Below are 16,244 nucleotides of genomic sequence, written 5' to 3'. Positions count from 1 at the left end.
TCATTGTGTTTCATTTCAATCAATTTGCACTTGTGTTCTGATAAATTTCAGTCATCTCTGAATGAGTACTAATTGACTTCAATAAAGTAGTTTCAATATTTTATTGTCATATAAAAATGTAATACACATTATACAGTATATACACAGTATTGCATACATATATAAATATATATGCATACAAAGTTAGACTAATTATTACTCTATTCTGTATTAGCATTAGCATACACAGTCCTATACAAAATAATACACTTTTTTCTGTAGCATAATACTGCATAAATAATTGCACCATGGACTACACTGCTGTATATACAGACATTACCAGTTGAGCAATTTTCTCTCCTAGCATGTGCTACAATATTGCACTCTGACAAAGCATGGTTACTGAGTAATTCAGTGCGTTTAACCACTTAAACCCTATATACTTAGTTGACTGGGGTCCCCCAGGACTCTATACTTGGTCTGCTCCTTTTTTCTCCGCACTCAAGATCTAATATCTACAAGGTCACAACTGCAACATGTTGTGAGCTTAGTAGATCTGCCATTTTCACTGAATGTTCACTTATGACATGCCCAGAATAGGGACACTAGGGTTCAAGTGGTTAATGTAGCAAAGATAACTGCTAATTGAGGTGAACATAAGAAGACGAGACCAGTAGTTATAGAGATCTCTCCCATAAGTAGCGAGGAGAGAGAGAATGATCGTCCATGATCAAGGCACATCCACTCACTGATCCAGTGAAGTTGCTAGGTGTCCACCACAACACATTGGACACAACCCACATATGCATGTGTGTAACTGTATGGCTATATTCAGACATAACAGCCCAACTCTGATTTTTGGCCTATCCAGAATGGAATCAGGTTTGTTTTTTAAATTAAGTCTGAACAGCAAAAAACAACATGGAAACTGATTTAAACCACATTCCTAGGTGGTTTGAAATGCGATTCAAAACGGATTTCTAAAGATGTGTTCCACACATCTGAAGGCAGATTCATACTTTATCACATCGCGACACGTTGCCACCTTGTAGATCTTCTATTTTCGGCGAGCAACATCTTCGTATGCCGGCGTAATAAGGAGCCATGCTCTTTACCATGTCGTTACGTTGTTACCACAGCAACCAATGCAGATAGGTTGACGATGTCTGAATACACAAATCCGATCTGAGAACAGTGTGGACAGTCAGTCCTAAAGATCATATTTCCGAAACATCGGATTTGCCTGCAGTCTGAACAAAGCCAAAGACGTCGTATAACATGGCACTGTTGTTAAAGAGCATACTGTGTGCTCAGTCAGCTTTTTTTTAAACAGGATTGATTTCTAGACATATCTGATGTCCTGGTCTTCCTCTAGTGCATCCTGCTCCATGTCCAACCCTAAAGCGCTGTTGCGAATCATCTGCCAGCCCGCCAGAGACTTCCTGTTCAGGTTGAGTCCACCCCTGTGTTTAGGTCTGAGCCTCAGGGAGCCCGGCATCTTCTCAGGGTCCTCCTTCTCTTTACCGCCATCGTCGTCTCTGGCGAAGGCCTTCATGTAGCGTCGCATCTTCTGAAACATCGGGTCGTTCCGGTCCTCAACCCTGCAAAAATTGTGTTTCATTTATTTGCGTTGTAGATCAATAATCTAATTTTATCATTTAGAGTTTTTCCCCGTGAATGACAGAAGACAATTTTGCCAATGTTTGACCATTTTAATGTATGGTCTGTCACTTTAGAAATGTGGGTGTCGAACTCATTTTGGGGGTGCGGGCCACATTGGTCAAAAGGTGACTTGATGTGGGCCGCAACCAGTTGCGGATGCGCATGCACGCTCACACGCATTCAGTTATACAGCATTGTTTTTCAGTCTGTTGTCTCAGTCACTGCTACAGTGCCGGCTGCAGACAGTAATAAGCAGGGGGGCATTAATTATTCTAGGGGGGGCACCCGTCTGTCCCTCACGCACGCGCGCGCAGCGCGCGTGCGTGAGGGACCCGTGCGCGCCGGCGCGAAGCGCCGGCGCGCGATTTTTTTCGGTTATTGGATGGATATTTTACTTTTTTGGGGTGTTTTGTAACTCTATTTCGGTTAATTCGGTTCATTTACCTTGCCCCTATATGCACCAACAACAAATACAATTACAGCATTAGGCCTATAATGTCTTTAATGTAATGTCGGCATTGCATCTCCACAGGCACAGACTCCACAGCGGGAGAAAAAAAAGGCAGGCTATACTGCGCTGCGATGCGCTGCGCTGCTTGAAAAAAAATTAAAAAATAAAAACATTTGGCCAATCTGAACTGGGGGGGCACAAAGTCTAATCTGGGGGGGCATTGCCCCCCAATGCCCCCCCATAGGGCCGACACTGCACTGCTACTACAGTATATCACTTTGAAAAAAAAATATTATGAAGAAGAATAGCTACTTTAATTATTGACATTAAAAACAACACGTTTTCACTCTAGTGACAGAATTCTTCAAGCTAAATATTTAGATTTAAAGAACAACAGTGGTGTAAAGGCACTAGCTGGCTGGCTGGAATGACCAGCAAAGCCAAGCTGGGAAGCTGGGCTTTGCTGGTCAGTCCAAAGGAACACTTTAAAGCACTAGAAGACTACATCTAAACATTGAACATGTGATTGTGTAGTGGACTAATGCTTGAACTCTCAGCACTGGGTTTCCATGTTCAAGTCCCAGACCTACTGTAGTTGAATGTGAAATTATAAACTTCAAAAGTACTGAGTAATGGTGTAGTAATACTCAGTCTTTCAGCAGAGAGTTTCAATTGTCATATTTTGCCAGCTAAACTACAAAAAAAATACAAAAAAGCACTAAAAGACAAATTCGGGGTTGAATAGTAAACTTACATGATGAAGCTCTATATGCTGATGTATTTCAACTTTACTAACTGAAGGCTGACATATAAACACTTCAAGAGTACAAAGAGACATCTGATGGGAGTGGCTGAGAGATGGCGTCTCAGTGCAGAGATTCCATGTTCAAATCCCAGTCATTCTATGGTTCATTGCTTTTCAACTTTACTAACTGAAGGCTGACATAAACACTTCAAGAGTACGAAGAGACTTATGATGGGAGTGGCTGAGAGATGGTGTAGCGGTCTAAAGATCAGACACTCAGCATAGAGATGCCATGTTCAAGTCCCAGTCATTCTATGGTTCATTGTTTTTCAACTTTACTAACTGAAGGCTGACATAAACACTTCAAGAGTACGAAGAGACATATTGTGGGAGTAGCTGAGAGATTTTTCAAGGCCAAAATACAAAACAGCAAGTCACAACCACAAAGAGACATATGAAGGGAGTGGCTGAGAGATGGGGTAGTGATCTAAAGGTTGGACTCTCAGCACAGAGATACCATGATCAAGACCCAGTTGTCCCACACTTAAAAGTTGTAGTACTTTGAAATTTTCAACTTCAAAACCGCTCCATAAACAATCCAGACAATCAACAGCACAACAAACAACGATGTAAAAGATAAAATAAATTCAACATCTTGATATATTTTTGTTTGAATCGTTGTTTGTTATTAGTTAAAAGAGGAGGAAAACAATTTCCTAGCCAGCAGCATGGTAGCTCACTGTGTTAAGGCGCTATCTACATAATCCAAAGGCTGTCGGTTCAAATCCTCCTGCTTGTTTACTGTGAAGCACAGACTGCACTTACGATTTGTTTACATTCGACCGCATGGCTCATTTGCATAAGACATTACCGTATTGATTTTATCCCACTGTTAAGGGTTAGGGTTATGTTTTATATATTTTGTTTAAGACTTACAGTAGGCTGCCTTGCCCCACTGGAATACAGTGACTGATATGAATTAATAATATACTGGACCATACGTAAAATGAAGAATACCTTGTGATGTCAGTGACATTTTATTACAAATGAAAATAAAAATAAGAAACAGTGCAGTAACAATACGTTTTCGTATAGCAGCAATTTTGCATCTAGGCCTACAATATAAATATAAATATATTTCTGTTGCTGTATGTAACGGGTCCATTTGGTTCCATTTGTACACTCTCAGAGTTAAATTAACATTGGTTTTACAATGTGAATTGGGGTCCCAGAGGTATAAATGCCATTAAATGGGGGTCCGTCCGTAGCCTAATGCATGTCAAACTGGGGGTCCTTGAAATTAAAATGGTTGAGAATCACTGCTAGAGAGCCGTAAAAACCTTCTCTTATTGGGGTCCCTGGCTTATCTTTTCAAATGGGGGTCCGCGGGGTAATTAGTGTCAATTAGGGGGTCCTTGACATGAAAAGGTTTGAGAACCACTGTCATACGGACTTTTTTGATGGTGTTTTTGCAACGCAGCTGACTTTAATCCAAAATCTTAACCCTGCGGGTCGCGCAACAACGGCTCATAAATCTATTGAGAATTACTAACCGGTCCCAGCCTCTACTCATCTGCGAAGAGAAGAGAGAATTACCGAGCCATTCCGGGTGGTAAACGGACCGCTCGTCCCAAAAACACACTGCCCCATTTTTTTCGCGGTCCGAGGCCGCCAGTTTAGACCCGGGGCAGGGTGTTTTAGGACGACGGCTAGCGATTCAGGGGTGGAACCAGGCTACTAACACACTCAAAAAACAGTAGAGTCAGCAAAAAAACGAAAAAAAACAAGACTCTCCCCACCAAAATCGGCAAGACACACCATCTCACGTTTAGTTCCCGTATCTGCACAGTCTCGCGTAGCTTTCTGCGTGAAGTGGGCGGACGCCTTTTTAGGAGACCGGAAGCAGGTTGGGGTGTTGGGGTGAGATGGTGTGTCTTGCCGATTTTGGTGGGGAGAGTCTTTTAAAACACCCTGCCCCGGGTCTAAACCGGCGGCCTCGGAGCGCGAAAAAAAATGGGGCAGTGTGTTTTTGGGACGAGTGTCCCGTTTACCACCCGGTAGTGAAAATAGCAGATCTACAAGCTTACGATGTGACACATTGTGAGCTTGTACATCTGCTACTTTCACTACTTTGAGTCCCGGCCAGCTAAAAGGTTTGGGAACCTCTGGTTTAAAAGATGCTAATATTATCATTGTTTATTCTTGTAGCTACTGCACTTATTCATAAACTGCTTTAGTTGTATTAAACCATTGGTTCTCAAAGTGGGGTCCGGGGACCCCCAGGGGTACTTGAGGGGGTTCCAGGGGGTCCAGCTAGATGATGGACAGGAACCAAATGGACCCTTATGGGTCTGTAACTCTGAGAGTGTATAAATGGAACCAAATGTCCATTTGAATTAACATTGGTTTTACAATGTGAATTGGGGTCCCAGAGGTATAAATGCCATTAAATGGGGGTCCGTAGCCTAATGCATGTGAAACTGGGGGTCCTTGAAATTAAAATGGTTGAGAATCACTGCTAGAGAGCCGTAAAAACCTTCTCTTATTGGGGTCCCTGGATTATCTTTTCAAATGGGGGTCCGCGGGATAATAAGTGTCAATGTCGAGAACCACTGCTTTATGGTAGTTAGTTAATAACAATCATATTTGATTTATTGAAGTGAAGGAATATATTCAACTATTTCTTTATACATTTTGCAACGCACTACCCCCACTGTGCGCACAACCATATGACCTCCATACAACGTTACGTCCATACGAAACCCCTTTTCAACAATTAATCAATAAGCAATCTGGGAACCCATGCAAAAAAAGAGAGGGGAAACAGCGCCCCCTGCGACGTCGCATGGACGTCCAAAACGGACGTCCATACGACGTCCCGAGTCTGACCTCTACTTACTGACTGACTGAGATCCTGACTCAGACGTCGTTTGGACGTCCGTTTTGGACGTCCATACGACGTCGCAGGGGGCGCTGTTTCCCCCCTTTTTTTGGTTCAACGTTGAATTATGAGTTTCGTATTGAACTTTTAAGTGTTTACATGGCTTTTCCCAACCTATAGCCTTAGTAACTCATGAAGACTATTATCTTCTGTATCTGTGATGCCAAAAATAAGGCATATATATATATATATATATATATATATATATATATATATATATATATATATATATATATATATATGTGTGTGTGTGTGTGTGTGTGTGTGTGTGTGTGTGTGTGTGTGTGTGTGTGTGTGTGTGTGTGTGTGTGTGTGTGTGTGTGTATATATATATATATGTGTATGTATGTCACATATATGATGGCGCTATGACAGGCCCATGTGAAAATGTGGGGCAGAGGTTCTGAATTGGCATCCAGGGAGTGGGTGTACACAGTTTCGCAGCGACCGGGCCAACGGTGCCGGAGATTAGCTGGTAACACACAGACAGGACACACGGACACACGGACGGACGGACGGACGGACGGACGGACGGACGGACGGACAGGGGGAAAAACATACTCTCTCATAAGCCAGAAGTTATAGTGTTCTGTGTGTGTCTGTGTCTAATGGTGCTGCAGTACTGTCTTACCTCAGGTACCAGCGTTCTTTCAGCCCATAGCTGAGACCACACACCCCCAGCCGAGGCCACAGGCAGCGGGGCAGCCTCCTCTCCAACATCAGGGTAGTGGCTACAACCTGCGGAACAGCATATAGACCTGACCGTTAGACCACACTGCTGCAGACAGCTATGGGAGCTATATTTAATCAAACACATCGATTTGATTATCAAAAATAATTGATAATTTAATAAAATAATCGATGAATAACCAGTCCCAATTTTGGGAATGTCATTGTAGGCAAAAAAAATGTTTAAATGTCAAAATGAGTGAAAATAGCCAATTTATAAGCTCACAACACGTGAGCTGGTGCATTGTGATCTAGACCGGCTATCATCACTATTTTTGCATGACTCTGTTGCGTGACAAAGTGTATTATAACACTTAAGTGGTTAATCAAATTGTTCGCATAAAACGCACTTCTCGATTATTCGATTAATCTAAAAGGTAATCTATAGAATAATTGCTTAGAAAATAATCGATAGTTGCAGCCTTACAAACACTACCGTTTGTGCTCTTTGTGATTTTTTTCGAACCGGCGCACAGTACCTGAGTCCTCCAGAGCTCGTCTCTCTCCTGCGCCACCCTCCAGTGGGTGTCGCTCATCATGGCGATGAGCAGGTTGAGCAGCAGGATGTAGGAGACCACGGAGAAGGTGCAGTGCAGCACGTGGACAATAGGGGGCGTCACGATGGTGTGGTCCACGGGCAGATCGATGAGGCCCACGCTCAGCTCGAACTGGGAGAAGAGGGTGATGGGGAAGGAGCGATAGGACGGGATGGACTCTGGGTCCTGGGTCATGTACACCATCCACAGAGCTGAGACCACAAGATGGAGACAGAGTAAGGGAGTGGGGTAACAGAGACAAATGTTTTTGATGTCTTATTTTGGTTTGTATTTATCTTTTTTCTTTTTGACCATTTTATGATGGATTTCTTACGATTAAGACAATATTTTTGACATACTGTACACCAGTGTACAACTTATTTAGCATTGGTACTTTAAAGGTAAATCAGGTACAGTGGTAACAAAACACAGAACTACACAATGTCCAGAATATACTCACAGGTGGAGAAGCCGATGAGGACGATGAAACTCAGCCACATAAACTTGGTCAGGTCCCCAAATATAATCTAGGAGGAAACGAGAGAACACAGCGTGATGGTCTGAGAAAATAGATTGACCACAATGCAGAGCAAAACAACACACGTGTACAGGTGTGAGTTGGTACTAGTGGTGCAAACAATCTATGCCATGCACTTATTGAAGCATGTTGAAGTGTGTGCTGATAACTATTTAAACGCTGATGAAGGCTGATTAGCTGAAATGCATCTGTTGTTTGTCCCGGTGAGGCAAATACACTATTGAAAGGACATGTGCTGGCTTCTTTCTCTACACGTTACATTCCTTGGCCGTGCACCTAAAGAATCTTTATTTTGGGAGTGATGTGGGCATTCAGGTTTCTCTAACTATTTTCAGCCCTAGGGCTGACAAGGTCCTTTATCCACTCACCTCACCCAGGGCAGGTAAAGGCTACTCAGAACACGAAAGTGCCAAACTGGAACCAGAGCATTTCCTGTACCTTTTGGATCATGATGACGTAGGGCCCCAGCATCTGGAAGCCCCTGGCGAAGAACATGACGTTGCTCCATCCCAGGACCAGACACACAGCCATCAGCACAGCCTCCCCGTCCAGACCACTGGCCCTGAAAACACACAGCAGCACCACCAGGCACGCGTAGCTGATACTGGAAGCAACCACACAACAACAACCAGGGTTAGCAATCATGCTTGTCAGTGTCTTTAATATACTATTTATATAGTATTATAATATTATTCATAATATCCCTATGGGACAATAGTCTCAGAAGACCTTATTGTAAAGCAGTAAAAGGTATTAGTGGCAGAGGTGCGGGAGAAGATGTCATGTACAAAATGTGTGAAAACAAAACCTTGTTTTCATAAAATGCGTTTAATCCAAGCGCTATGGTCAGTGGTTCAGTGCAATCATTTTTAACTTACAGGATGACATGGAAGGGGCCTCCCAGAGCCGTCTGGCCAAAGTAGCGCCTGGCCCCAACTCTAATTATATCAGGGATCTGTGGGATTGGCAGAAAGACATAGTTTTTGTTTTGTTTCCTTTTCTTTGCTTTGAGGTGAAATGTTTTTTACAAGTATCTTGGGTCAAGTGTTTCTTGTTTTAACATCTTTTTAAAAAAAAAATCTACTACTGCTTTTTATCATGATCCACTACACTTCTATTCTGGATGAATTTCTAAGTCAATCAGGCAATCACACTGCCTGACCACAAGGGGGCACCTCACACCCTGAGCTATTTTAATATCAGCCTCAAACACCAAATATCTGTTCCCTTTACCCCTAGTGTTTTGCTTTTTGTCATTAATCTATGTATGAATTCCCTTAATTACTGGCACTGCCGAGTTTCACTCGCTTTGTACTGTCTTTGTGTTGTAGAACTTTGAGAAGGTGCTGTTAATGAGAGGAGAATTAAATCAATATTTAAATGTATCATAATGACTGACCTCCAGCAATAGAATGACAAAAGCTCCCAGGACACTGATAACCTCTCCTCCCAGCCTCAGGTTGTCTTCATATGTCACATAACTCTCCTGGGTTGTGGGCGGAGAGGAAAACACTTGAATATTAATACAGTACATCCATGAGAAGGGTTCATTATAAATTAATAAACAGTACGATTTGGTAGAGAAAATAAAAACCCTCACAACATGAACACGTTGTGTATTCATAACTGAGTCTGTGACTCACATCAAGTGTTTTCTGAACACGGATGGTTTTGTCCGTATCCGAGTCGCTGTAGTTTTCTGGAGCGTCCTTCAGGGGGCGAAATACACAACACAGTGTGAAGGTCCCGATGTACAGGAGATAGACAATCATCAGCAGTCTGGGGAAAGACAACTTGTACCAGTTACACTAGAAATGTTTAATTTCCATGTTTTCACAGATATTTAAAACAATCCTTCTATCCCTCTTTCTACAGTAGCCTCTCTTGGTTCATATTTCTTCACAGTATGCAAGATTTCCAATTGCATGCCTTTGCTGTTTTGGATAAATTAAAAGAAACATTTATGATAACACATTTTGCTCAACAAGATAATCTCCATAAATCAACACACATCTTACTATTTGCGAGCCACACAAACAATTGTATACGTTTTAAAAAGCATTTAGCTGCTTAATTATTGGTTGGGATATTAACAAGTTTAAATTATGTCATAGGACAAAATCTGAAGTTATCAGTTTACCACAAACCATCTTTTCTGCAGAAATCTAAAACCCTATGGGAGGGGGGGAAACATTGTAAATCGGTCACTTCAAGGTTTAGGACCACAAACATACATTGTTGTGTGTTTACCTGAAGTAATGTTTTCCATACAGATTCCACTTGAGGCTGACCAGTTGTCTAACAGGAGTGACCTCTAGTATTCTTCTAGCCTGTAGAATAGAGTGAATCAAAATGTTTCAAAAACAAAACTGTATCTGTTTTCATCTGACATTTGTCCAAAGTAAATTGTTTCAAAACCACAGATTATTCTGTCATCAAAAACAAGTTGGGGTAAATAATAAGTCATTTCTACACATAAAACATCAGGGGAGGAGAATTATTCATTGTCATTGACTTGATCATATTCGTTTTTTTTAGTGTCTCACCTTATAAGAGAACACTAAATTCAATTATTTATTACGAGGCCCACCCATCTGACCACTTAACGGTTAATGATCAGATGGGTGGGCCGCGAACACTTTTTAGATTTTCAAGTGGGCCCTGATCCAGAAAAGGTTAGGAACCACTGATATAAATGAAGCATAGTTCTCCTCTGCTCCACACTGTCATGTACTGTACCTCTCTTTGGTGGCTGCCTACGATGAGCTCCAATACTGACATCTCGTCAGCCCACGAGTCAATCTCCGACAGGTCATAGAGGTTAGAGGTCAAGGGCCCCAGGCTCCATTGAACCACTTTCCTTTTATTAACCAGGTGCTGGAAGGCCTGAAAACACAATGCCACAGATTTCATAAGATTTCACACAGGCACAAAGAAGCAATATTCTCCCCCTGCCTCTGTGTGTGTGTGTGTGTGTGTGTGTGTGTGTGTGTGTGTGTGTGTGTGTGTGTGTGTGTGTGTGTGTGTGTGTGTGTGTGTGTGTGTGTACCCTTCTCAATACGGGTAATTTATAATTACCGGTAGTTGTGTACCTGTGTCGTGCACAGAAAATAGACAATCTACAAGCTCACAACATGACTCATTGTGATGCGTTATGAGCATATAGATCGGCTACTTTCGATGCGAGACACAACCAAGTATAAATCAGACATTTTGTTTTGAACCAGTGAGTCCCATCATTTGCCTCACCACTGTGTTTCCCTCCTTGGCGGCTAGTTTAAAAGGCGTCAACCCGCGGTAGTTGGGCACCATGTCCAGTGGTACCGCCTGGTCCAGCTCTGCATCACGGGTCAAAATCTGATCCATGGCCTGACACGCTATCGACTTGTTGGGCTGCAGGATCAGAACGTGAAGCACTGTGTTACCTGCGAGGGAGGAAGGAAGGAGAGGGTAAGTGTAAAAGCATTGGGAGAAATTAATACGACAAATATCTGACAAATTATCTACAATATAGAAACAGGATGGCACACCATTAGAAAATATAATTTGTTTATTATATCATTTGAAACTGATTTGATGTTTTATTGTCCTTTATGTGACGACAAGTTGAGTCATTTATAGTTATTTCCTTTTCTGAATATGTGATTGTTTTTTAAATTGTACCATTATGTAAGATATGTAATTTTGTAGCCTGACAAAATACACCACCCAAGCTTAATGACTAGGGACATGTTTGCTGTGCATGACACAACATAACATGCTGTTTTGTCTTGTATAGCTGAACTTGAGTCCTGAAGTGAACACTGAACTACAAATATATTATTAATAATAATACCTCATGCATTAACCGCACGAACACTAGTGTCCCTATTCTGGAGCAAACATTCAGCAGAAATAGCAGATATACAAGCTCACAACGTGTTACACTGTGATGTGTTGTGAGCTTGTAGATCAGCTACTGTACTTTGGCAAAGAGTTTTGGTGCAGAGGGAAAAAAGGTGCAGACCTAGTATAGAGCCCTGGGGGACCTTGGTCAATTATAGGGTTTAATGGGTTAAAGCCAAAAACAAACTGTTCTAGCGAGGGGGAAGGAAGTGGAACTCCTTACCACGAGAGTCCTGGACTCTGGTGCTAGCTCCTGCATCGATCACCATGGAGATAATCTCATCATTTCCAGCACAGGCAGCGAACGTCAGGATGTGCTCACCTGCGGACCAAATTATACAAGCATATTAGGAAACACTACATTAAACACTTACAGTCAGCAACTGCCGTAAACAACAGCACAATGTTAAAACCTTTCTCCTGATCTTATCAGAACTTCTTGTGATGAACCTGCTGTTTGAGAAGTATTGGTTTAAAGTGCACACACGCACGCACGCACGCACGCACGCACGCACGCACGCACGCACGCACGCACGCACGCACACACACACACACACACACACACACACACACACACACACACACACACACACACACACACCATAGTATATGAGTCCTCCTATCCTCTTCCTGAAGTATAGTCCAGTGACTCTGGGAGAGACCACGTCACCTCCTCTACTGATGAGATGTCTGGCCAGGTTGACATTCTGATTGACCACTGCAATGTGGAGAGGAGTCATACCTGATAGAGAGAGAGAGACACAGACACAGACAGACAGACAGACAGACAGACAGACAGACAGACAGACAGACAGACAGACAGACAGACAGACAGACAGACAGACAGACAGACAGACAGACAGACAGACAGGTTAGAGGCTGGAGGTTAAAGGTTAAAAACTCTACCACTACGTTCAGCCACTTACAACCTGGCATTTCCATCTTGAGCGTGTCATTATATTCAAAAATGTTCAACATTTTTTAAAGTATAAAATAGTACTTAAGTGATTAACCTTTAACCTTTTACAGTACATTTAGGACTTAAGGTTAAGCCACTTAAGCCCTATTTTATAATAAAAACAACAGGGATGCCAGGTTAAAAGTGGTTACAGAGGTGTTTTGTTGGAATGAACAGCACTTTTTATAAACACTCAAACTGACGTTGGAGAAACAAAACACACACACACACACACACACACACACACACACACACACACACACACACACACACACACACACACACACACACACACACACACACACACAAAACGAAAATATATAACTTAATCACGCCTGTGATTCATCGGTCCTCAAAAACAGAACTACCGTGTGTGTGAATCATCGCTTAAATAACAGCCTTTTACTTTTACGACAACAATTAGGCGTGGCTATTCGTGCATGTGGTTGTTCTACCTTGGAAGAGTTCGGAGGTCATGGGTTCGTTGATGAGTTCAGGTGCGCCTTCCATCAGCGCCACAGCAGCGTCTACATTGTCGTTCATCACGGCTATATGTAGTGCTGTCTCTCCCAGAGCACCTGCATGACACGTAAAGTCAACACTGTAGGAACATTATGTTTAGCTCAGTGGTTCTCAATCCTTACGGCCCACAAGTGGGCCATGAGGGTATTTCAAGTGGGCCCCCAAATAATTGACAAAACACTATGATTGACATGGTAATGTTTTTTTTCTTTAGACCTTGAAAAATGAGCTTTCATTGTGATACCTGTAAATAAGAATTTACAGTACGCTACATTGGTTACATTGATCCAAGCCAGAACACAATTGATTGACTGATCCTTAGAATTAACATGCTTAACACGTGCAGCCATTCGGCTGCCGCGTTAAGTGGTCAGATGAGTGGGCCGCGAACGCTTTCAGGATTTTCGAGTGGGCCATGATCATGTTATTCAGAGGATAACAAAGGTGTGGGTATAGACCCCTGGGGGACACCGGTCAATGAAATATATAGGGTTTAAGTGGTCAAAAACTTAGGACTTTTGTAATGGAGTATTTAAATTGAGGGGAAGTCAAAGATTTGGCTTACAACATTTTCACAAACGTGACAATCTAACGGTGCTTAAACCGGCTGCTTGCACTAACCTCTCTCGAAGATATTCGTGGACGCACAGCTCAGGAGTTTCTTGATGCATCCCACACTATTCTTTTGAGCCGCGAAGAAGAGAGGAATATTATTTGATCTGAAGGAGGGAGGATAGTAGAAAAACAGGATGTTGACAACAAGTAATCTGTCCAGGCTAACCCTGACTTCAGTGACTTAGACTGAATGATTGACGCTACAGTATATTATTTGAAACTCTGTCCAAGTCGTGAACACATTAAGGTCAGGTCAGGTGTTAGTCGGTCAGGTGGGGGTGAGGGGCAGGTGTTGGTTGGGAGATGGAGAGAGGCACTGGTGGCACATCGGCAGAGCCATCATAAAGCAGTGAAAATATGGTACATGGGGGTCCACAGTATTAATGTAAGCATCTGTATATGTTTTAAAGGGCCTGGTGTCATATCTTTTCATGGGGTCCTGAATTCCTCATAACGGCCCTGCCTATACGGACAATGGGATGTACTGTAGGTTTAACAAGTTCTAGTTACAGCAGTGGTTTTAAAACCGCTTTCTTGAAGTTTCTGAATAGAGAGGAACAGGTGAGGTGAGGTCAAGCTGTCAGGGGCAACAATCAGCAGCAAGTTAGAGGCAGCTGACTTAAACTGAGTTAAATTAACGACTTCACCCATTTTCAACCTATCTTCATATAATTGGTCCTCACTAATGCTTATGATAAAATGGTAAAAAAAAATAATCTACTCTGTCTGTGTCTCAGAGGAGGGCTGTGGACAGTTCAGAATCCTGTGTACCAGTGACATCATCATTGGGAATCCAAGCTAATAGAAACTGCATTCTTTCTATTCCTGGAAAGTTGCAATGCAATAATAGAAGCCATTGTTCTCGCGTTAATAAAAATCGAAATAAAACTTGTGAAATCTGCCTAACGATGATGTCACTGGTAGACAGGTTTCTGGACTGTCCACATCCCTTCTATGAGACACAGGCAGAGTAGATTTTTTTTTACCATTTTATCATGAGTATTAGTGAGGACCAATTATATGAAGATAGGTTGAAAATGGGTGAAGTCGTCCTTTAGTTGGGTAGAAAAGGCAATGAGGGAATTCCTTCCCTCACACCTAGGAACTGTTGTGCTGTGTCGTGCACCCAAAATAGCCAAAATACAATCTCACAACACGTCAAGCCTGTAGATCGGCTATTTTCGGTGCATGACACCAGCGCACAGCTAAGTATAAATCAGGCTTCAGCCTGCCTATGAGGTATAGGTATTTATGTGTTGAGGTTGCTGTTTGATGTTGTGGTCAGCAGGAGACTCACTGTTTGGTTTGCAGCAGAAACGTTTCATCCAACATCTCGTTCCATCCTTTCTTGTTCTGGAGACGGAACCTCAGCTTGCTCCACCAATGGTTGAGCTCGCTCGGAGCAGATCTAGCCAGAGCCGGCGTCATTTAGGGACCAATATGTGACTGATTATGGGAGACGGTAGGAGATGTAGGTAGAACCACCCTGATCAAACAAAAGTGAAATATTCAGTCAATGCTCAAATTGTCAGGACAAAACCACCAAACCACATCATTTGAAAACCAAGAGTTATGATTTTGATATTATTTAGGGCAAACAACACATTCATTTGCGATGGAAGGAAGGATGTAACTACTGCTTGTTTTAGTGACAATGAATGTAGTTTAGGTGATAGCGTTTAACCACATGAACTCTATAGTGTCCGTATTCTGGGGTGGACAGTCAGCAAAAATAGCAGATCTGCAAGCTCACAACGTACGTAGATCCCTGGGTGTCACCAAAGTATATATGGTTTAAGTGGTTAAGGCAGGTGTTTATGTATGTACATATTAATTAATTAATTCATTAATTACATTATTTATTAAAATGGTTAATGATTAATGATTAGCTGATGCCAGTGGCACCAAGTCTTCCTGGGGTCCAAAAACCTTACATTATTCATCAAACATACAGCATACAATATATATACAGTACACAGTGGGAGGGTATGTCAATGGGTTACCAGATGGATACCACTCTTCAGACATTTCATTGAATTATGACACCTCTAAAAGGCTCAACAGTATTCTATTATATTCTCTTTGTTAATAATGTTAAATAAAAATACATATAGAATCTGGTTAAATTCAACTTTAAACTAGATTACATTATCAACAAGGTTTTACTAAACAATAACAGAATAAGTTGATATTATGAATGAAAATAACATATAATGAAACAATCTTGTCATGCTTACCTTTAAAACACAGGGCAGTGGATGGGCCTTAATTCCCAGTGCTGCTCAGTCATTACACACTGTTTGAAGACGGCATGCAGCCTCGCATAAAGGAATATCCCACTGATGTCCTGAGGAGAAGTGAAACGCCAGTGAAGTCACCTTTAGCCTTTGTATGGTAGCAGTGCAAGGGAGGGGACAGTTGGAGTGGCCAGCACAGAGCAGACATACTGGTAGAGAGGTGGGACGGACAGGTAGGAGGGGGGGGGCGTGGCCTATACTTTCACCAGGAGCGGTCAGACATCCCACAGGAAAAGTCTGCCTTTGAGGTTTGATCCACTGTTACACCAGACAGTATTATTATCAGGCAGATATCAATTAATTCCCTGTATTGTGTCACCTGAGAGTGAGGTGTCACTCGTCTGGCCCTTATAGTTATAACTGATATTGTCCATAGCAGGGATTAG

At 42.2% G+C, this 16,244-nt stretch overlaps 1 protein-coding gene across 1 annotated transcript; it reads right to left on the bottom strand.

Annotated features, from left to right (window-relative positions):
- Positions 1–87: 87 nt before the first annotated feature.
- trpv6 (transient receptor potential cation channel, subfamily V, member 6) lies at positions 88–15,979 on the bottom strand. The gene is made up of 17 exons (XM_084053537.1): positions 15,799–15,979; positions 14,859–15,047; positions 13,568–13,665; positions 12,880–13,002; positions 12,068–12,208; positions 11,690–11,788; positions 10,831–11,006; positions 10,321–10,467; positions 9,832–9,911; positions 9,225–9,360; positions 8,981–9,067; positions 8,460–8,536; positions 8,020–8,185; positions 7,504–7,570; positions 6,987–7,255; positions 6,410–6,516; positions 88–1,580 (listed from the first exon to the last, which is right to left on the bottom strand). The coding sequence occupies exons 2-17, from the start codon at positions 14,987–14,989 to the stop codon at positions 1,322–1,324; spliced, it is 2,163 nt and encodes a 720-aa protein (XP_083909663.1). The 5' UTR covers positions 14,990–15,047; positions 15,799–15,979; the 3' UTR covers positions 88–1,321.
- Positions 15,980–16,244: the final 265 nt, after the last annotated feature.

This window comes from Gymnoscopelus microlampas, assembly GCF_963454915.1.
Source record: "Gymnoscopelus microlampas genome assembly, chromosome: 3".
Classification (NCBI taxonomy): Eukaryota; Metazoa; Chordata; class Actinopteri; order Myctophiformes; family Myctophidae; genus Gymnoscopelus; species Gymnoscopelus microlampas.
The sequence above is the reverse complement of the archived record's forward strand: the minus strand, read 5'-3'. Positions and strand labels throughout refer to the sequence as shown.